The 23,520-nt window shown below is 27.1% G+C and overlaps 2 protein-coding genes across 2 annotated transcripts in view; both read left to right on the forward strand.

The window, feature by feature from the left end:
- The first annotated feature begins 433 nt into the window (after positions 1–433).
- Positions 434–20,093, forward strand: LOC105844092 (centriolar and ciliogenesis-associated protein HYLS1). Its single transcript, XM_065805921.1, has 7 exons — positions 434–555; positions 13,008–13,052; positions 15,964–16,031; positions 16,428–16,573; positions 18,397–18,697; positions 18,793–18,822; positions 19,733–20,093. Exons 1-7 carry the CDS (start codon positions 465–467, stop codon positions 19,835–19,837), a joined length of 786 nt encoding a protein of 261 aa, XP_065661993.1. The 5' UTR covers positions 434–464; the 3' UTR covers positions 19,838–20,093.
- A 1,403-nt stretch (positions 20,094–21,496) lies between these two features.
- LOC101238827 (uncharacterized) overlaps positions 21,497–23,520 on the forward strand; it is a 19,776-nt gene continuing 17,752 nt past the window's right edge. The window contains exons 1-4 of the mRNA XM_065805923.1: positions 21,497–21,696; positions 21,767–21,827; positions 22,861–22,929; positions 23,040–23,107. Coding sequence (XP_065661995.1) covers positions 21,571–21,696; positions 21,767–21,827; positions 22,861–22,929; positions 23,040–23,107 — 324 coding nt within the window. The 5' untranslated portion in view covers positions 21,497–21,570. The remainder of the gene's footprint in view (positions 21,697–21,766; positions 21,828–22,860; positions 22,930–23,039; positions 23,108–23,520) is intronic.

Raw genomic sequence — 23,520 nt, forward strand, 5'->3', positions numbered from 1 at the left:
AGTTAAAGCAATTAAAATAATGCGAAAGTACATTAAATTATATTGTTTTTTAAAAAACTGTAATAATAATGACTAGAAAGTTTTTTAATTAATTGTGTTTTTGTTTTTGATTTTTAAAAACATATTTTAAAACATGCGCGAAATGTTGCTACATCAATAAAACTACATGTTTTTTACAACTATAAGTTTTATGCTAAATGCAATCATCAGGTAAAAAATCAAGCTCTGTTTTAACCTAATTTGTTTTAATTTATTTTTAATTTACTGTAATTCATCAAGCACTCTCTAATAAAATGTATGTATATATATATATATACGCATATATATGTATGTATAATGCGTATACATACATATATATATACATATATATATATATATATATATATATATATATATATATATATATATATATATATATATATATATATATATATATTTAAAGAGATAATATTTGCTAATGCAAAATGGATTTTTCCGAAGAAGAAATAAAAGAGAGATTAAAACAACTGGGTTATATTAACATACCAAATCATAAGTTAAAGGAGTTTATGAAAGGTATATTGCTAATTCAATCTTATTTTTAGATAGTATAGCATAGTTTTTAAAAACTACATTTTTTCTTGCTTCATTTTTTTTTTAATAAAAGGAAAGAAAAAGTTTTATTAATAATTATTAATTAATCTTGTTTTTAGATTTTTGTATAGCATAGTTTTTAAAAAATAAATTTTTTTCTGCCTCATTTTTTGTATAAAAGATAAGTTTGGACATGTGTTTTTTTAATATATACAATCTCCCTGAAGTTATATACATCTGCTATTCTAGAGTATTATGCCGAGGTTGTTTAGCAATACTTCATAACTCAGGTGCCAAATAGACATAGTTGTCCAGGGAATAGGCATAGTTGTCCAAATTAGGCATATTGCAATCACGATTTGTTTTGTTTTTTTGTTAAATTTTTTTTCTAACTCAACATTTTTTTTTAGCCATCCGTAAGAGTAATGTTTTTGTTAAAGTTTTTTATCAGGGGTCATAAAGTATGTCATGCTAAATTTATCTTTTGAATAGAAGTATGATCCTTGCTCTCTTGCGTGGAGAGAATTTTTTTGACATTCGAAAGCACTTTTGAATTTAAATTACTTTAAATCTCTGCATGGAAGCCAATATTATTTTAAAGTTATGTTTAGTTTGGTTTACTGAGTGGATAAAGTACATCACAGTAAATTTACCTATAAGCTAAATCAAAACAACCAGTTAATTACTACAGTAACTTACAGTTACCCAACTATTAAACTTACTTAATTTACTTAAAGACTCGCAAAAATTAGCCATACAAATGTTTCTATTTAAATCTTATATGTTGTTAATACAATATAAGCTTCTAGCTAATAATTATTTAAAAAAGAAAACTCAAATATAAAAGATGTGATACCATTTTTTAATATTTTATTTAAAGCGATATCAAGATTAAACATTTTCTATAAATACGCAAGTTGTTTTTAGGAATTTTGTTTAAAAAGAAATCTATTTGAACAAAAGAATTTTAGTATTCTAAAATTTTTTTATTCAAATAATTTTGCGATTGAAATTTGAAATTGAAAAATTTTTTTTTTTAAATTTTAATGCTCAATAATTATAAATTCAATTCAGCAGTGTCCGTAATACCTATTTACAGTTACGTACTTATATTTAGACTCAAAGTGATAAAATCAAAATTTTCATGATGAAAGTGTGAAAATAGCATAATAAGTATGATGCATGCATAAATAACTTGATGAATAAATTTGTTTCATGGAATTAAATATATCTGATGATATAATATGCAAAAATAGCATTTGACGGATTTGGAATTCCAGTAAAAATGTTAATTATGTATAAATAAGGAAACGATTATTGTTGTCAATTATTTATTAAGAAGTTGTGAATTTTTGTAGCTGGCTCATTTTTTAACTTGTTTTATTTCAGTCATTTTAAAACACCATAATGGGGAAGAAGAAAACATTAAATGAATCGATTAGATCTCAAGTTAATTTATTATTTGAGGAAAATTATAACACAAGGGACGTTGCATCCAGGTTGGGAATATCACAATCTTCAGCATCGCGTATTGTAAGGCAGTTTAGTTTTTCTGGTTCAATCAAACCTAAACATCATCCTGGTAGACCAAGGCTTATTTCAGCGCAGAAAGAATGTTTATCAAAAGGAATTTAAATTTGAATGTTTCCACTCGTCATATTCGACATATTTTATGCAACAGACTTTCTATGCGGGTGTCAAGGCCTTTAAAGAAGCCTTTTCTTTCTGATATCCAACGGAAGAAGAGAATATTGTTTTGTAGTACTCTCATTGGACATCAGAAGATTGGGCAAAAGTCATGTTTAGTGACGAGAGTAATTTTCATTTGATGGCAAGCTATAAATAATGGGTTCGACATCCTAAACATTCATCAGCAACTGACCCAAGGTTTACAGTTCCAACTGTTAAGCACCCTGCTCATGTGATGGTGTGGGGGTGCTTCTCAGCACATGGCCGTGGTTCCATTCGATTTATAAATCAAGGAGAAACTTTAAATTTAACAGCATACATTGATATTTTGAATGACAGTTTGGAACGATTCATGGCAATTCACAATTGCACCGTGTTCCAGCAGGACTCAGCCCCCTGCCACGTCTCAAAGTAAACTAAAAAATGGTTTATATCAAAAAGAATCGAATTATTGGACTGGCCTTCAAATTCGCCAGATCTAAACCCGATCAAAAACCTATGGGTTTTAATTAAACGCCGAGTTGCCGAAGAAAAGCCTTCCTCCATACCGGATTTAATTGAAAAAATTAAAATTATCTGGTGCTCATTTTCAGCTGACATCTGCAAAAATTTGGTGGATTCAATGTCGCAGTGCATTAAAGAAGTACTAAAATCAAAAGGACATTCATGCAAGTATTAGCAGGCTGTAATTAATCATTATTTTTATTATCATTTTTAAATATATGGTTATGGAATTAAGTTTTTTGTTAAAATTGAAGTCTGAGTCTAAAATTAAGTCCGTAACTGTAGTAATACCTAGCTTACCGAAAATCGTTCTGAAAATTAAACATATATCTAGCTATAGTAACAATATCAGATTTAGAATATAGTGTAAGTGAGGAAAAAAGTTTTATTTAAATCGTAACATTTTGAATAGTTATTTATATTTTGTTTCTTGAAAATAGTTTTAAAAGTTGAAACATTCTATTACAAACATTAAACCAGTGATTACAAAAGTTAAATTAAAAATTAAATTATAAAAAATTAAAATAAAAGTTAATAAATTATTTTACTTCTTTTTAATTTTTGTGTATATTTACATAGTTTTACTTAAGCAGTAGAAAAATAATTATGCATACTTCAAAGAAATTAAATTTAAATTAAAAAAAAAAAAATTAAAAAAAAAAAATTAAGCGTATTCTTAAACTTAAAGAAATATAATTCAATTTATTAAAAAATGATTTGGATGAAAAAATTGAATAAAAACATCCACAAACCATTTGAATGAAAAACTTAGTTATACTTAAATTTTAATAGTACGCTATATCAAAAAACAATAAATTATAAAAAACATCGTATCTAATGTTTTTCTACTTTGATTTTGCTTGTTTGGTCTGTTATAGACTCGTATGGTCTATAGGCATGTTTTTGCACAAATATGATGTTTAAAGTTTTATGATGATAATGTTTTAATTTGTTAATTAGAACAATTGTATTTATTTACTTTGTTTTATTCTAAACTATGTTATTAAGGTTATAAACTGTTTAAAACAGCAATGAAACAGCATCACCAAGTTGTTCACATTAACACAAGCTGTTTATATTGTTAAACAACTTTGCAAACAACGTTGTTTTATTGTTGTTTTATAGCTTTTTAAAATAACAATTAAATACTCTTTAAAAATAACACATGTTTTATTGTCAGCGTGAACGCAAATAGTTTTCTATGACTAAATATAAATAAAAAAAGTTGATGCAAATGTTACAATATTTAAACTAGTGGGTTAAATATTGTAATATTTACGTTTTTACTTTTACTTTTTCACTTTTACTTTTTTAAGTATCTTTTATTAGTTAATCTTTTTAAGTTAAGTAAAAACAATTAATAAAAGTAATATCTTAATGGTATTACATGTTACTTGCTTATTACACTACTGCAACTTAAACTTTAAGTTATAACTTAGACTGCAAATTATAACAGTAACATACTCTATTTTATACTCTGCCAAACAAGATAAATATAAAAGAGTATTTAAATATGAGAGATAATATGTTAAAAAAATAATTATTATGAACTAATGTACATAAGATACAATTTTAAACTAATGCAACCCCTCTCCCCTCCCCATAACCGCAAGCGGCGCCAGGGATAAGAAGTGGGGGGATTGGGTTCACAATTAAATTTTTTTTGCATTAAATCGAGCCCTGTTGTCTAAGTGACATAAGGCTGAAATTTCTCAAGTGTTAATTCAATATCTTTCTTAAAATTGGGCAATAGATCTTATATAATTATCTTAACTTTGTATTTAATAAAAAAGATTTTTGGCGTGTTTTTTTTTTTTTGTTTGCTTTCTTGTGTGTGTATTTTTTTAGTTTATATTATTATTTTATTCAAAAATGTGCTGGTGCATCATAATGTTTATAATAATTAAATAGTTATTTTAAAAATAATATTTTTTTTACTTTTATTTTTTAACAGTATATTTTTTAAATCAAAATTAATTTAACTTAAATGATACGTTCAAAATCAATTTTTTAATGTTTTTTTAAACTTTTTTATGTTTTTTATTTATTTAATAAATTATTAACATTTAAAAAATTATAGTAACTGTATTTTATAAAATGGTGGGAATGAAATATTTTGCTATATTGATCTCAAAGGAGTTTATCACCAAATTGATACAGACAAAGAGGAACAAGAAATAACAACAGTTGATACCTCTATCAGATTGTTAAGATAATATGCTTGCCTATTGGAATAAAAACTGCAAGTGCAATATTTTAAAGAATGATAGAATCGGTTGTTGGTGATATTATTCATAATATGATTATATTTCAAGATAATATATGTGTTGGTGGTAAAAATGCTGAAGAGCTTAAATCTAATTTATCTACCTTTAAATAATTTAAGAAAGAGAGGAGTTATGGTTGAGTGGAGAAAAGAACATCAATATGCTGTTTGAATTTTTATAGGAGAATCTTTGCGAAATCCCTGTGTTAAAAGTTTATGACATAAATCAAGATATAGAGTTAACAACTAATGCCAGTGAAAAAGCTATATCTTGAATTCTATCGCAAAGTGGTCATCCTGTATTGTATCTCTCATGATCTTTATCAGATGCTGAAATAAGATATTCTAATATAGAGAGAGAAGGGTTGGCTATAAAATGTTCTACTCACAGAGCTAGGCATTTTCTTTTGGGTAGGAAATTTAAGTTGACATTACCGTTGATAAATCGTTAGAGTTTATTTTATTGAAAAAGTGACATCTGCTAGAATTTTAAGATGAATAGGTATTGCAATCCTAGGTTCCCAGCATTTTTTATATTCTCAAAATCCCAGGATTGCCTAATATCAATCCTGGAATTCCCTATAAGATTGATCGAAACAAAGCGTAATGAAAATATGTATAAAAACTACAACAATTTATGTGTCTCAATACAATAATTTAAAAATAGTATAAAATTGCTGAAAATAACTATATTTTTAGTTGTACAATAAAAAAGTGATTGAAAAGGTTTGATTTAGAAAAAAAAAAGTTAATATCTTTGCAAAATATCATGTTGGTTAGTCATTCTGTTCTGTCCTGTAATTCTGTATAATAAAATTTATTCAAACTTAAAAAAAGCGCATTTTTTATAAGTTAGAATTGTGAATTTTATAATTAAAAGTAACTCAGCTGTTTGGAAATATTTTCTCCGAGATGAGAAAAGCCAGACAGCGATGTTTAATTTGCCAAACTTCAAGAAGATTTTAAATTTCAGAGGTGGTTCAACAAAAGGATTTCTTATACACATGTTGTTGGTACATAATGTGACTGTCAAAAGTCTAACCCAACCTAATATTACTGAAGAAAGCCAATCAGATTAATCACCAAAAAAGAAATCTAAAGCACTAACAGAATATTGTTTATGAAAGGAAAATAAAACACTTAATGATACACTTTGATGGGCATTTATTGTGATTTTTCTTCAACAGATTTATGTGCTGCTCTAACTGCTATGGTATTCAGAAATCTACCAATGTCAGAAAACACAGTTAATCATCATGTAGTAGAGTACAGCAAAAAATATGATTAGGTTTAGTCCATCAAATTAAAGCGCGCAAGAAAACAGAATTCGGAGTAGGTTAGAGATTTCCATTATCTTTTGACAAATGATGTAAATTTACTGTAGATGATGTTCTTAATAAAAAGAATGAATTCTATGCAAATCAGCCAGAATTTGAAAATAAATTTTCTGACAGTGATTCATTCGAGAATGATAAAATTGAGGAAGATTTACTGGGCAACAATCATGAAAATGGTAAGACCTAAAATTTAACTAAATCAATTTCATTATGGGCTAGTTATAAAAAAAATTGGAAAATTACTGTATTATAAAATACTAATATTTAGACGATCACCTACCAAGAATGACATCTTACAAAAATATATTGAGGCTGAGTTTGAAAAACAACTTTCTTTAATAATGGACTGCAAGACAGGGTGGAGCAGCCTTCTGCTAATGCCTAAACTATTTTACAAAAACTGTATACAAAAAATCATTAATTGATATTTATTTAGTCCAAGATAATTCTATAGCTCTTTCACATGATGAATTGACAATATTATCAGAGATTATTACAACTTAAGTTCTATTAAAGCAATGGTTTAAGCACTTTGTCCCCAAGATTTTTTACCTATTTACAGCCATAGCTATTAACTTTATGCTTATAAAATTAAAAGATGCTGACAATAAAAGAAGTAAGCTTTATTGGTTCCTTTGCATGAAAGCTGAACAGTCAAAGCTCCGTTGAAGTGAATGATGAAATAATTACAGTGCTTTCTTTATTTAAATAACAAAAACTTTTGGTAGATATTCTGGAAATATTAAATGCTTCCAATCCTGCTCTAGTAAAAGCATCAGTCATTCAGATTCTGATATGCTGAATTTGAATGAATTACATTGTTATCAAAAATTTTAAAAATATGACACTACTTGAAAATGGTAGAACATGTGGCAGTTAATTAAAAAGAGCTTATTTATTTCTAATGACCTTGAAACCAACAAGTTTTGAGTCTGACTGGGCATTTTCTTCCACTAGGATGTTCAATACAAAAATTTGTAACCCTTTTAGACAATAAAACTTTAAATAAGTTGTGCTTCCTTAAGTCACATTTTAAAGGACATAAAGCCTGATGATGATAGTGATCATCATGATCATCATCAGGGTTCAACCTTCCTCTTTTATGCTGTTTCTCTAATAAAAACAATCTAGAGCATTTTTTTTCCCAACTAAAGCTCATTCTTACAATATGTAAGGCACTCTCTTCAAGTTCTCTTACTTCTACCACCACTATTTTCTACTGAACTGCTACCTCTCTACATGCTGATACCTAAATTGCTTTAGTCTTTTCTAACAAACATTTAATACAACGTTTTTTCTTATCTATCTAAGATTATGCCTTCTTTTCTTGTCTTACTAGAGTCACACCACACATCCATCTGATCATCTTCTCATTTGGCAAGTACTACACCATATAAATACTAAAGTTTATATAACAATGAAAGGATATTGTATGCCATCATCTAAATAAATAGCAAACAGATATGTTTATATCCATAACATGTATGCAAAAAGTGCATCTTGAAACCTTTTATTCCTTCTGGAATAAAAGTTTGGAAGCTTTTATTACTTCTCTTCAATTTTAAGTCAAGCCTCATTCTATTCCACATTTTTCAACATTAACTATTTTTTTCATCTTTTTTAAAAGAACTTCTCTCTTAAAAACAGGTGTCTTTTTATTATTTCAATAAGCTAATGTAAAAAAGTCCTGGTTAATGTTAAGCTCTGTTATTCTCAGTTTACTAAATCTTGTATCTTATCTCAGATGTTAGGTTCTATAGACTTTAAGTTAGTCTTTAACAGTGTCATTAATTAAAGTAAGTCAAACATTTAATCTGTAATTCATGGGTCTGATCTTTTTACTTCTCCTCCGAATAAAGCGGAGTTATTTGCAAAGAAATCTTACTCTCATTTGACTCTTGAATATAATGGTCATACTCTTCCTGACAGTTAAACAGGTTAACCCATTGTTAAATATCGAAATCACTCTGGCTTAAAATACTAAAATTAATTCTCAATTAAACACTTCTACAGTTTGTGCTTCAAACAAGATTTCCATCATAGTCTTAAAAAAGTTTTCTCCAGAACTCTCTTTAATTTTTGCTAAACCTTTTAAAAGTACTAAATAAGTGGTTCCTATTTTTTAAAACTCTAGAAAACACTTAGGCCTCTTCAACTATCCTACGATTAGTCTTCACTCTGTTATTAATTTCTTTATATAAAAGTTTTGAGGTTTTTAAATTATTTCTTTCTAACTGCAGTAGTAAAGTTATTATTGAAGGTCTACCCTCCTCTTTATTTCAAGTAACTTTGAGGGTACCACAAGGTTCTATCTTTGATCCTGTGTTAATTCTTATCTACAATAACGATCTTCATGAAATCTAAAGTGGCTCTATTTGCTGATGACTCAAGTTTATACTCTTGTCTTGACAAAAAATCTTCACTTTTTGATTGCCTAGAACAAGCAACCAATTTTAAATCTGATCTCTCTTCTGTAACAGCCTAAGGCTTGCAGTGGCTTATGGATTTTAATTCTAGACTTTTCCACAATTTTTGTTAGACAACAAAACTCATTTATTTACTGTAAAAAAATATTACAATATTGTTGGCATTCCTATATTGACGAATAACAACCCGCTTAGTCTAAACAAAGTCTAAAAGCACATTGTAAATGTAATTAGACTTGCCTTATTTGCCAAACTTGAGCCACTCTCCTATTGTTGCAAGGTTGCATTTCTTTCTTTTTTCTACAAATACAATCATGGTCGATGCTCAAATGAGCCATCATCTCTATAACAATAAGCCATAACTCATTCTTGCTTGGTTATTTATTCAACAAGTTGCATCCTTTTACTGTATTTGTTGCCCTTTATGCTATAAAAACTCTTTATAGCATGATAATTAATCCAGTTTTTTTTCTTGAGCATCAAAAAAACCTTCTAACTCTTACCCATCTTCATGTTTTCCTTTTTTACACAACTTACAACTTTTTAAGTCTTCAGTTAAACATTTCCTAGTATTTTAACTTATTCTCTATTTTAAAGTAACTAATAACTTAATAGTGGTTGCTTGCAATCTTGTTGGAAATAAATTACAGTTTAAAAATATATAAATGTATGCCAGTATTTAATAAATAGTAAATATATTAAGTATTATAAATTTTTTTCTAGCCCTGGCTATCAACCCCTGCTAAATCTTATAATTTTGTTGGGGCCGGAGCCGGGTTTGCTAAAAGTCTCATTTTTAGCTGGGGCCAGGGTTTCTTATCCTGGGATTGATATTTTTCAATCCTGGAATCCTGGGAATGAGAAAGACCTCCTAGATTGCAATCCCTAAAGATGGACCCTGCAAGTGATGGTATTTGACTATAATATCAGCTATAAAAAAAGGGAGAAAACATTTCTTATGCCAATGTATTATCATGATTGTCTTTTTTACCACAAGATGAAGAAAAAAACCAAGATACCTTTATATATTTAGTGGAGTTAGATATTGTGAACCTTGAGCAGATAATAAAAGAAACAGAAAATGGTGAGAGAGTTTTGACGGGTATTAAAACCAGAATTAGCAAAAATATTTGGAGCAGATGCTCTGTGGTAGAAAGACCTTACAAATCTAATAGGGATAAATTGACTATTGATAAAGGAATTTTATGTAATGGTGATCTTATTGTATCTCCTGAAATAACTAGGAGGAAGTTCAACAAATTAGTCCATGACAACATACATTTTCAGACAATACAAATTCAATGTAGATTAAAGTTGGAAACTTGGTGGCCTGGTTACTGTCAAGATGTTGAAGAATATGTATAAAGCTTAGAAAAATGTGTGAAGATAAAGGTGAAAAAAGAAAGGACGTGGCCAAATAAAAATAAACCTTGGTGTAGAATGCATGTGAATCATACCTATGCACAAGATGTTTAACCATTTTTGATTCTAGTAGAGCCTTTTTCTGGATGGCCTGAAGTTATTAGGTAAGTAACACTGAACCTGCCACAATGAAGACAATACTACAAAGTAAGTTTTTAAGAAATTCCAGTGGTTTTATAATCAGATAATGCTGCAAAATTTCATGTTATTACTTTATACCAATGGCTGAAGAAAATAGGTTGCTTACATCATAAGACCCTAATTTTTTTAGAAAATGACTGGAGTTGAAATTTGATGGGGGCCAGGGCCAAGTTTGATATAAAATAGCCAGGCCCGGGTTTGTGACCAACGCTGTTTAAGCATTCATACATCCCAAAATATTTTTTTTTATTAGAAATTTGTGTTATAATATAAGATAATTCACCTAATGATGAATTATCTTATATTAGTAAAAATTCAAATCATCCCTCTCAAATTTTAAAACAAATTCCTATTTCAATTAACAATAAACTAAATTAAAACTCTTCTAATGAAAATATTTTTAACTCTTCTAAATGCATGTATGAAGATGCTCTTTAAAAAAGTGGATTAGTTATTCCACGCTCATATTTACAGTTATTTCCTCTATTAGATTAGAATGCTTTTGACTGTCGATCTCATGTTGACCTTCTAGAAATACAGGCTTTGACATCGCGACAGAATATCTTTTGACTGGAGGCTCTATATAGATAGATTTATATGGTGTGAATCATTTTTGTTTTGCGATAGTTATACTCAACAGCGATTGGTCTAAACACAAATTTTAGGCAACTGTGTACTGTTATTACTCAGCAACAAAAAAAATTGGCAGTTTAAGATTAATCTTTTTGTAAAGTACAGCATATTTATCTAACAAAAAATTATCAATTATGCCTGAAAATGTTGTACTCCATGCTGTTATAGTGGTTATGCGTCATCAGCTACAAAAGTGTCCATTTATCGATTTCCTTGTGATGAATATGAAAGAGAAAAATGGATAAAGGGTATCCTAATAAAAAATCTGATTGTAAAAAAGTAAATTGTTGTGTGCCAACTTCATTGGCCTATAGACTGCAAATCTTTTACATTTTATCGTGGAAAAGAATGTTCTACAAAACCACCAGCTGTCATTTCGATCATATCAGCTATAAGAAATACAATATCAGATAAACTAGATAGCTTTACAGAGCAGGATTTTTTTTCTATTTGATAGCATAAAGGAGAGACTCTTGCATATTAATGAACTTATTGTCTACAACATAAATGGTAATAATGATGTTGTTTACATTCAGTCAAAAGAGTTTGTATGTGGTATTCCAACATTTTTAGTTATCATTAATTGGGATTTAACTTTAACTTTGTTTTATCTTGGGTCATCTTACAGTACTTCCATTCTACTATCAAGTAAGACATCATTACCTTGTAAGTATTGGCCAGTTTTTGGAGAAATTAAACGTTACTTAAAAAATAAAAATATTTGCCATAAAAAAAATTGTATTACTCGAACATACGGACTTTATGTTTCAAAAGAAATTTGGTGAATTTACTTTATCTTCTGATATAATTACTTGAGCATTAGAATATTTTGCTATATTTAGGTCTCTGTACAGCCACATTTCTAATGACTATAAATTGCCAAGTTTTAGAACTTTGACAAAAATCACTTCAAAATTCGAATCACAAGATAGTATGGAATTTTTGAAAAATATTATGATGAGTATTGGAAATACAAAATGCAAATGTATATGAAGTTCACATTATAGTTTATTAAATCCACATTAACTTATCATGGAGGTGTATTATTTGAAAATTCAACCTGTTGTCTTTGCCTAACATGTAGCTAAATTTAGTGATGTATTAAATCTTTATGAGTTGGAATCTGTCGATCTTTTAAAACTCAGCAAATTTCCATCTCTCTAAAACCAATTGAGGTACAAAAAGTTGACACTGTTAATGAGTTTTCTGTGATGGAACGATTGCTGCACTTAAAAATTGAATGGATGGATGATCCATTAAAAAAAAACAGAGTTATTGGCACCATCAAATTTATTTCTATATTTGTGAAATTTCGGAAAATTTGTAATGTGAAAGGCGTTGGAGCAGATATTCGTTACAAAGATGAGTACTGTGCAGTTATAGATCACACACAGTTAAAAGTCTGCTATTCTTATTAGATATGGCAGATATGGTTAAAAGAATAAAAAGGTCAGGCTCAAAATGTATTAGGTAGCTTACAAAAGATACCTCTGAATGTATTTCTCATCTGTGTAGGTTAGTCAACATTGAAATCTTTTGGATTGTGGAAATGACTATTTCTACAATCCAAAATTGTGGGCGTAAACTTTTATGTTAGCTGGGGTAGTTCACAGCTGATCCATTAGAGAAAACTTTTAGCAAGCTTTGCCAGGGTTCTGGAGAAACCTATTTAATTAATGCTCAATCTGTCATAGAAAAAGTTTTTGTCATATATATACTTTTATATATATATATATATATATATATATATATATATATATATATATATATATATATATATATATATATATATATCATGTATATATATTTTGTATATAGAATTCATGTATCTGTATATAAAATCTGTATATTCATGTATTTTGTATATAAAAATCATGTATATAAAATTACAAAAACAAAAATCCACACTGCATAACATTTTTGAATCAATAACCACTTTGATGATTTAATTTCTAATATTAGAATCTTTAAAAAGTATTTTTTCTCAACAATGTATTTTTTCACTTCATTCATTAGATCTGCAATTGTTGGTTCAGCAAGAAACATTTTCTTCAACAAATGGTAGTTTAATTTTTTTGTAATAATTCTTGTAATATATTTTTCTTATAATTATTTTATGATGATGTTTATCTGATATTTAATTTGTGTAAGTTTTAATTTTTATGTTCTCACCATAATATAGTAGTCACTAAGCAGGGATGTAGAGTACCAAAAAGGACTCCAGATTTGGAAGTTACAAAATGATTATTTCTTCCTGGTTTTTGGTATCCAGGAGCTCAAAAAGTTTAAAGTTATGGAAAAAGTATTATCAAAAAGTAAATATATCAAAAAGTGTGAAGTTATATTACTTTTAGAAAAAGACTTTCGAATAGAGGAACAATCAATTTTAAATTTAATGTACTTTTATATAAAGTTATTTGTGTTAAAAGTTTTTAAAAGCAATAACTGTGTCATGACTGCTATAAATAGTTTAATGTGTAATATACCTTTCCTTCCAGTTCCTATCAGTTTGCTACTGTTTACAGGTATATCTGGAAAAACATTTGCAGATATGTCAAATGAAGATAGCTTATGAAGAAGACTAGCACACACTTTAGAGAACAACTGATATTGTTAACAGTTCAGCAGTATAAGTAGGTTTTGCAAAAATGCAGAATGCAAAAAGAATGTATAAAAGTATAAAGAAAATTGAAATCTTTATTAACTGTCAGAATGTAAGTTTTTGACTAAAGATGAGATGTTAGAAATGAGTTAATTAATGATTAAAATAGTTTGATAAAAATAGTAAGAAGACAGATTGGGTGATAATCATCTATCGCTGATAGTTAAAAAGGTAAGTACAGTCTCCAGTTTTTTTAAACGTTGGAACCACAGATGCCGCAGGTGCCACAGATGCCTTTTCCAGTTAGCAGAAAGATTTAGATGTATATTTATATTTATATAAAGATTTAGATTTAGATATATATAGTTAAATAGTTTAGAGAATATTAAAAAATGTTCTACTTTTGTAAGAATGTGACAGGTGTCTCAACCAATAGATCAATCATTAGACAGATCTTATCTGCATTTTTTGCAAAACCTAGTTATACTGCTGAACTGTTAACTATATCAGTTGTTCCCTAAAGTCTGTGTGCTAGTCTAGAAATAACATTGGTAAGAGTGCTGTCTTAAGAAGGTAAAAGCGAAAGCACATAAAAAAGTAGTCAGCAGGTGCAATTCTAAGGAATATTTGTAGATAAATATTTTAGCAATAATTATGTTTTTTTAATATTTAATAGTTATATTTTGAGTTATTAGAGAGTTTGGCTCAATAAGTTGTGCAATAAGTTATGCAATAGAGTATACAATTGCCTCAGTTTATACTCTATGCCTCAAAGTTGCAACAAAAAGCTTTCTATTCAACCTCGATAATGTACTAACAGGAACATCATCCATGTTTTGCTCACATCTAAAGTCTGGAGGTTTTTCTTGCAGGAGTCTTTCTACAAGACAGTAACCATATGTTAAGATCTGCCTAAGATTAGTATTTTATTTTCTAGACACCATCTCTTGGTGTCAGCCTTTACTGAGCCAAGAGCCCCAAGACACAAGATGTTTAAAGTCAGCATTGACTTTTACTGCAGCAGGACTTGTGCATGTTATACTGGATTACATGTTGCCAGTAACAGGTTGATTATAGTGATCGTAACCTGACCTGAAATAATGTTATTATCAATCTTTCAATAATGGGTTAATTATTTGGTAACACCATCGGTATCAGCATCAGCCACAAGTGTGTAATTGGTCATTACTAATGCTTATAGAGACATCATTACATAAATATTAATTTTTTCAAAAGCATTAATCATTAAAGAGGTACTAATTATTACAAAAATCATAATTGTTACATAAACCTTACAGAGGTTAACATCATTACAAAAACACAAGCTGTCAGGACTCATAATACTGGTCTTAGTAGGCCTATGTTCCACTCCTATAATTTATTCTCTCTACATACTCTATTTTATTAGGTTTTAATAAATGATCTTAAGAATAACATCATTTCATGTTGACTTTTTATAATTAATTAGCGTTAAAGGCTTCATAACTTCTGTTATAAAAAATACTTTTAAAAATCAGTTACAACAGCAGACATCTACAAGATGATGAACCAAGCACATCCTAATGTAAAAAAAACAACTAAATAATAGTTATTAAAAATATTTACTTTTAATAGTGAAAATGGTTACACATAGTTATGTTTTCTAATAATAAAAAGTTAAATGACAAATGTCATAAAACAATATGTGCAAAGTATAGAACAGTTACAATCCAAAGTTATGTTTGAAACAACATGAAAGAATTCCAATTTTAAATACAGCAATAGTTTAATAGATAAATTCAAAATAATACATAAGTTTATTATTAACAATAAAAATTCTTTGATTTGCATTTTTTGTCTTCAGAGATATTTTCTTATAGTTACATATAAGTTATTGTATAAACATTAATTGTTACTGAAACATTAATTGCTACAAAAACATTATTCGCTACAGAAACATAAATCACTATAAAGACAATTGCTGCAGAACCATTAATCACTACAGAATTGATTATTGAATAAACATAAATTTTACATTAGCATTGTTCATTACATAAACATTAATCTTTACAGAAATGTTGATAGTTACAGAATCATTATTACAAAAAAATGTCATGTTTACATAAACTTGATTACATAAGCGTTAGTTATTATTACATGTTATTGTTACTTTAATTATTATTTAATTATTATTTTAATTATAAATTTAATTATTATTTTAATTGATCATAAAAGTGAATAATGAGTTGAATAATTTTTATACATTTATTCAAAATTTTTATTTTATTCAAAATTATTGCCTTATAAAATAACACCAAATTATTGCCATATAAAATAACACTAAATAATTCCTAAACAATGAAACAGTTTTATTATGTAATAAAATTTTAGACTCCCTATCAGTATCAAGTGAACCAAAAATAGTTAGAAATGGACCAAAAGCTTTTTGTAAAGAAAAGGTTTGTAACTTTAATATTTATTTGTGGATGAATATATAATAATAATTTTAATGATAAATATTATATATAATATAATTATATAATAATAACTTTTGATCTAGAACATGTAGTTTAGAATGTAATATGGTTTAAGATATAGTGTAATGTAATACATAATGTGGTGTAAGGTATGTGGTGCAAGATATTGTGTTATGCAAGATATAGTGTGTACTGTATTTTTTTGCAAAATATAGTGTGTACTGTAACTGTATTGTATTTTTTGATTGTTGTGTATGACATAGATGGTGGATAGTTTATCAAGTGTTGAATGAAAAACTTAAAATTATTATGATTAATGTTAATCTAAATGTATACTCAAGAAAATATCGTAATGACTTAAAAACTAAATGACTTTAGGTTTTAAATGACATGAGATTTTCAGAAGAAAAAGAAAATTTTTTATATGAAAGCTGCTCAAACAATTCCAGTTTTTCTACGGCTCAATCAATAACATCAGACAATCATTCATCTTGCTCATCAGTTATGAGGAGGAAAGTTTCAAGGTTCTTAATCTTTTTTAGTTTTTATGTTTACACTATGAAAAATAAATTTGTGGTGCAGCAAGTAATAAGCTTGTTAAGTAGAAAAATCTTTTTAGTTGTACATAATGATAAATCATAAATAAAAGAGAAGCTTAAACTCTATAGATTAAAATGCTTATTGATAAATGTAAATACAGACATAGCTACAAAAAAACCATGAAAGTCTTTTAAGGTTTTTATTTTTACTAAATCTTATATTACTTATTTTTTGTTTATTTACAAAACTTGTTTGTTTATGCGACACAATGGTCGCAAAAAGTGACCAACTGAGCTGTCCAGTTACGTAGACCTGGGAGATGTGAAAATAAAAGTAGATTGTAGATGATGTCATTGGATGAGAATCATAAATGAATGTAAAGACTATTTTGTAGGAATGTAAAGACTATTTTGTAGGAGGAATAAAATTTTATGATTCAGGGATAGGGTGACCAATAACTCACGCTCTAGTCACCCTAAACAAATGATAATACAATGGCCTATAAGTAAACAAGTCAATATAGATCTGCTGGTTTATTAATGGCAACCATGGCTAAAATTATCGCACCATACAAAACAATAAAATAAATAGATAACAAAATATTAAGTAAAATGATAAAAAGTGATAGTTCGGGCAATATAAAAAGAAAAAATTGGCTAATAAATGTGCTACTATTTATGGTCTAAACTCTAGATAATAAATGGAAAACTGATAATCACCTATGTGACATAAAAGTATATAAATGTTGTTAATGTAACAAATACATAATATAAAGCTCATAAAGCGCTATAATACGTGGATGTAGGAGGTAAAAAAATGTTGCTGCCATGATAACCAATCAGAATTAAGTAGTTGATAATGGTGATCCCCCTCCTCAGGAATGCACTGCGATCACCAATGACGTTTTGGAGAGCCCGAGACCTGCACTAACGCCATTCGTCAGGGGCGTGTCCTTGCAATCTCACCGCCTGCACTCTACGTCATGCTAGTCAATATTGCAATATAATAGGACTACACTACAAAAACCAAAAATCCCAATCCCTATCCCAGTTTTTAATACAGCTCCAACATTCTTAGAAATCTCGTGAGAGTGGTGAGGGATGCGCGTGGTGTGAATATAAACAAATATGAAAAAACATATAAATACCATGTACACTTACACTAGAAGAGACAAACGTGTAGACATGCATGTATGCGCATGTATTAAAATAAACAATTTTAATGTATAGAAATGACACAAAGCAAATAGAAAATATTAATTAATAATTATGAGTAACTTACCGTTTCTATATTACTTATTTTTTGTTCATTTACAAAACTTTGAAATATAAAAATAATTATTCATTTTTTAAGATTCTGATATCTTCAGATAACATATTGCGATCACATTTTTCATGTTTGCAACATGTTTCTAATGGAGATTTTTCTCTAGAGAATAGAGAATCTCTGTTCTTTAGTAAAGAGTCTCTATTCTTTAGTAGAGAATCTCTATTCTTTAGTAGAGAATCTTTATTCTTTAGTAGAGAATCTCTATTCTTTGGTAGAGAATCTCTATTCTTTAATAGAGAGTCTCTATTCTTTGGTAGAGAATCTCTATTCTTTAGTAGAGAATTTCTATTCTTTAGTTTAGAAGGAGTTGTAGTTGTACAAAAAAACGAGAAATTTTTTAGAAGAGAAAAATTCATCATATATCATAAATCAATATATTTTTTGCAAGTGTGATTTACTGTTATTTTCTTTCCCAGTCTCTTTCAATAAAATAATAGTTACACTTTTACAGGTATAGTAAAAGAAACTTTTATTATAGAAAAAAAAGTGATGGGGTTAGAATCTTTGATGAAACGATTGATACTGAAAGTCAGATATCAGATATTACGCACCTAGAAAATCAATTATATCAACTACCTACAACTTCAAAGCTTAGTAACATAACTTCTGGTTCAAACAATCCATTACCTGCTTTTATAAGATCATCCAAATCATACCTTCAAACAAGAAGTTATCAAAAGTGTGACCCTGTTAATCGTTATCATCAATTTAAACAGGAATGGGAGCTTAACAAAGTACCCGGAGAAAGCAATCATTCTTCTGAAAGGTGGAAAATGAAGGTAGTATTATTATTTTTTTGGTCTTAAAAAAAAGATGTCTTTTTTATTGTTGTTCGATAGACTTTTTGAAAGTAATTTTACTTTATTAATTTTAGGAACAAATGTTAAAAGTTAATGATATTGAAGTAAGTTTTATATTTGTTATTATCTGAGTAATTATTTTTAAATTACATACTTTTCTTTCTAAAACTAAAAATGTTTCATAGAATTGGATTTTATTTCTTTATCTCTTCAATCATTAATTATAAGACATAAAACTTATCAAAAATAAATAGACACGTGTAAAATCTGAGTTCTCAAAAGTAATTTGACTTTTTTTTGATTACTTGAAAGTACATATGTTTAACTGCTAAATTTATTTAAATAAACTGAGATACATAGCTGATATTTTTATATGAAAGGTTTAGAAAAAATGTGTTTAGAAAAAATTAACATATTTGTTTTGATTCTACTAATATAATTCACTTAACATAGTCTGAAATTTTTCTTTTGTTTTCTGAAATTTTTCTCAAATTTTTTAAAATTTAAATGCTGACATCTTTATACAAGTTAAATTATAAGTTATTAAGTAAAAACTTATGAATGCATTTTATTAATATTTTTTTCAAAATATTTCAAGGAAATATTGGCACCCTCATTATCATGTATGTAAAGAGCTGAAACCCAAAAATAATGGTTGTAGTTATTTTTAAAATTGTTTTGTTTAGGCAACCATTTTAATCCCTAAATAAATAATCTTTGCAGGAGCTTTTTTTAAGATAATTTTTTGTATTGTAAGAATCGGAATAATGGTTTCCAAATTTTGGTTAAACTGCTATTATCCCAGTTAAGGCTGACATTTTAAAATACACTCTCATTTCCAATGCTTCCCTTATTTTTCTGCTATATTCGTTAACTTCTATTGTAAAGGTGTTGAAAACATTCCACAGGAAACTTTTTTTTTAGTTATTCTTTATATATTACCATTTTAAAAGATAATGTTTAAGAGATAATATTTTTTGCAACTTTTTAAGTTTATTTTTTAATTTCTTACAGAGACCTAGACACAATTATTCTTCTAATAAATATGTTGTTCCAACAGAAAAAAAACGTCAAGCACTGCGATGGCAAATTCGTTCAGCGATGGCTCAAATTCATTAGCATTATGTATATATATATGTGTGTGTAAATATATATATATATATATATATATATATATATATATATAATATATATATATATATATATATATATATATATATATACATATATATGTATGTATAATTTTTTATATAAAATTTATTTATTACTATAAATGATTAATTTAAGTTATTATTTAAAAGATTTTTTTTCTTGTATATAATATATACTAAGTATTTTGTACTTGTTTTTACTAAATTTTTCAAACATTATTACATATTATTGTAAATTATTAAAAACTTTGACTAGTTAGTTTGATATTTAGTAAGAAATGAAATATACAAAATAGTTATTTATTCTGCACATTTATAAAAAGTGCTCAAACACTACACTACTACCAAACCAATAATATATTACTTGTCAAAGTAAGACAGTTTTGGCAAGTTTTAAATGCAGGATAGAATTACAGGCTGAAATACGATATATCCTAATAGGTTAAAATCTTTTCATAACAAGATTTTCAAATTTTATCTCATAATACCATAGAAATGGTTGATTACGGGAAATTTTCACTAGAAATTGAATAATTTGAGTGAATATTAAACTTTTTTTTATATATAAACTTTATGGAAAGACAAGTTGAACCATATAAAAAAAAGTTATTTTATTTAATTTAATGTTGTTACTACTATTAGTACTACTAGTAGTATTTTATTTTAAAACTAGTAGTATTTTATTAAAAAATTCTTTTTTTTTTTGCTCGTAATTACTAATATGCAGATTTGATTCTGGACGCATAAAACAGAAAGAAAATTTTCTTGCTATTATTTTTTAGCAATTTTTTTTACACATCACAGCTAATGTTAACTTTGAAAAAACAGCACTTATTCATAAGTTTGTACACGCAAAAAATAAGTTTTTCTGGTTCAGGAATTTTCTTTTTTGTGTAATTTTTGGTTTTGATTCAAGTTATTTTAAGTAATGTTAATAATAGCTTGATTTTTTTTTGTGCATAATTTTCAGAATTAAAATTCGCAAAAAATAATATAAATAGTTTTTTAATTTGAATTTTGGAAATCTAAGTTATATTAGTCAATTTTTTTTTAATTTTATAACAATAGATTGAAATTTAACTTGATTGCAATCATATACTTTTTTTTAAAGTTTTATTTGGTTTGTACTCATTTTTATTTATCCAAAAAAAAAAAGTTTCCAAACAATAAGTTACATAGTTTTATTAAAATTTTTGTAATTAGGATTCATTCATAATTAATCATTTCTAAAGTATATAAAGTAAAAGAAACTGTTTTAGAAATATAGCTGTAAAGATTAAAAAACAGTAAATAGATAAAAATAGTATTAGCAATAGTAAACAGTAAAGTTGAGTAGCAAAAATGAAAAGTTAATCTTGTATTAAATATACCCTGCAACACTAGTTCATTTTATTAAATTTACCCTGCAACACAATTTTTTCATTGTGTTTGTTATATTCTTATTAAGTTTTTGACTGCAACAACTTTTTGTTTCAATAAGTTTATCTAAAAAAATTTTGATTGGTTTAATCAAAATCTTGCGATGATTCAATTTGTACTCTGACAAATATCGTGTTTCAGCTTGTATATATCACTTTGTACTCTGACAAACATGATGTTTCAGTCTGTATATATCAGTTTTAACAGATGCATTTTTTTCTTACATTAATATTTTGTTATACATTTTTTAGTACTAAGGATTTTTTTGAAATTTGAAATAGTATGGGTTTAAGAAAGCACCGTGGCAGAGGTGATTTTAAAGGAAAATATTTAAGTGGAAAAGGAAGAGGAAATGATCAGGAGAGACGAGAACAAGGAAATGATTTGGAAATGGAGAATGTGGAAGAGGTTGTTAGCATTTTTTTTTAACAATTTAATTTTTACAGAACTTTTTAAACATATTAATAACATTTGTTAGGAACAAAGTGGTGAATTTTCAAAAAGAAAAATTGAATCAAATGCTGAGAAGTATGATTTGCGTAAGTAATTATAAGTCTTTTTAAAAAAATGTTTTTATTAAACAAACAATAATTATATATGCATTTGTTCATGATACATGTTATATACGGATGATTTAGTGTAAAACCAACCTATATAATGAATATATTTAAGCAAGATAATTGAATGCAAAGTTTAAAATTTTATACCAAAGCCACTAAACCAAACAAACTAAAAATAATTGCTGTTCATCATTTTAATTCTAGTATATTGGTGTTTGCAAAGAAACACTACATAAATCATTATTTAATAAACTGATTTATTTTAACTTTGTTATATAGTTTGGTTTGATTCTTAATCATTTATATGTGATCTGCTCTAGCAAAAGCTCTAGTAGATAAGCCTCATGTGTAAAAGCTTTATCAGATAAGCCTCGTCTGCAAAAAATAATTTCTTTTTAAAGGGTTGTCTTAATTTTGTAATAAATGGTTTTTTTTTATATAAATTTTTAAAGTTTTTATCTAAAATTACAAAAAAAAAAAAAAAAAAATAGAAAAGTTTATCATTCATGTACTGTAAAATTTCTTTAGCAATACATGTTGATTGTAAGATTTTTTGTTAAAATTTTTACATGAACATCATGTAAAGTCTTTCTAATTATGTATTACACTTGACATATCTTTGTTAAAGAGTGCCTGAAATATATTCTTAAAAACAAAACAAAAAAAGCTAAAAAAATTTTTTCTAAATTTTATTTTACTTTATTACACTTATTCCTGAAATCAAATATTATAAAATATATCAAATATATTGTTATATAAGCACATTTTTTTTACAAAGTATAATACATTTTTAATCAATTTTTTATCAAAATCCAAAAGTTGGATGTTTTTCATTAAATTAATGTTTTAAGTAATTTCTATTGTTTTAACTTTTGTCACAAAAATTTTATTAAAGTACACCAAGCACGCGCACACTACACACACACACACACACACTACACACACACGCGCACACACAGCCATACAATTGTATATATTTATAATATATTATAAAATATTATATTTTTAAAAGCTTTACGCTCTGATGAGAGTTCTGGAGATGAAGAAGTGAGAGATTTTGACTACATAAAAAATAATGAAGGTTTTTTTTGGTTAAATTTTTTTTTATTCACCTATTATTTTTAAATATTATTTTTAAGTTTGCGAGACATTTTTTAAGTTTATATGACATTTTTATTTTATTCTTTCAAGCTGGTTTGCATTCACATTTTAAGTTTAAAGAGGAAAAAGATTGGGATGATGTTCACAGTTCTGAAACGGTAAAATATAGAAGTGTAAATGATTTAACAATTTTAAATAAAAACTAAATAAACAATTTTAAATAATCAACAAAAACAAAAAAGCCATACTTGCATATTATGCTGAAGTTACATGTTATGTCTCCCTCACCTACCTCACACCTACCTACCCCAATGATACACAATTAGTTAGGGGTTTCCACGTAGAACAAGTCTCTCTACTTCTCTGAATAACCTTTCTTCCTAAAGTTTATTCTAAGGATTATTTCCCCCATGTCTACCTGACTTGTTTCCATGTCTACCTGACTAAATTGTTCTATTGTTTACCTGTATGCAATCACCAAACCAACCTGTTAGTTACCTATTATGCGATGTCGGAGAAACAAAAACAGAAATATTTTTTAATAAATAAAAATTTTAAATAACAACTTTTC

Source organism: Hydra vulgaris, chromosome 09 (genome assembly GCF_038396675.1).
Source record: "Hydra vulgaris chromosome 09, alternate assembly HydraT2T_AEP".
Classification (NCBI taxonomy): Eukaryota; Metazoa; Cnidaria; class Hydrozoa; order Anthoathecata; family Hydridae; genus Hydra; species Hydra vulgaris.

What these genes read in the sequence shown, in the direction of transcription:
- LOC105844092 (XM_065805921.1), top strand. Translation starts at nt 465, where the DNA reads ATGGATTTTTCCGAAGAAGAAATAAAAGAGAGATTAAAACAACTGGGT. An exon ending in AACATTTTCTTCAACAAATG is followed by an intron (nt 13,053 to 15,963) that starts GTAGTTTAATTT and finishes ATAAAATTTTAG; the next exon opens with ACTCCCTATCAGTATCAAGT. An exon ending in AAGCTTTTTGTAAAGAAAAG is followed by an intron (nt 16,032 to 16,427) that starts GTTTGTAACTTT and finishes AAATGACTTTAG; the next exon opens with GTTTTAAATGACATGAGATT.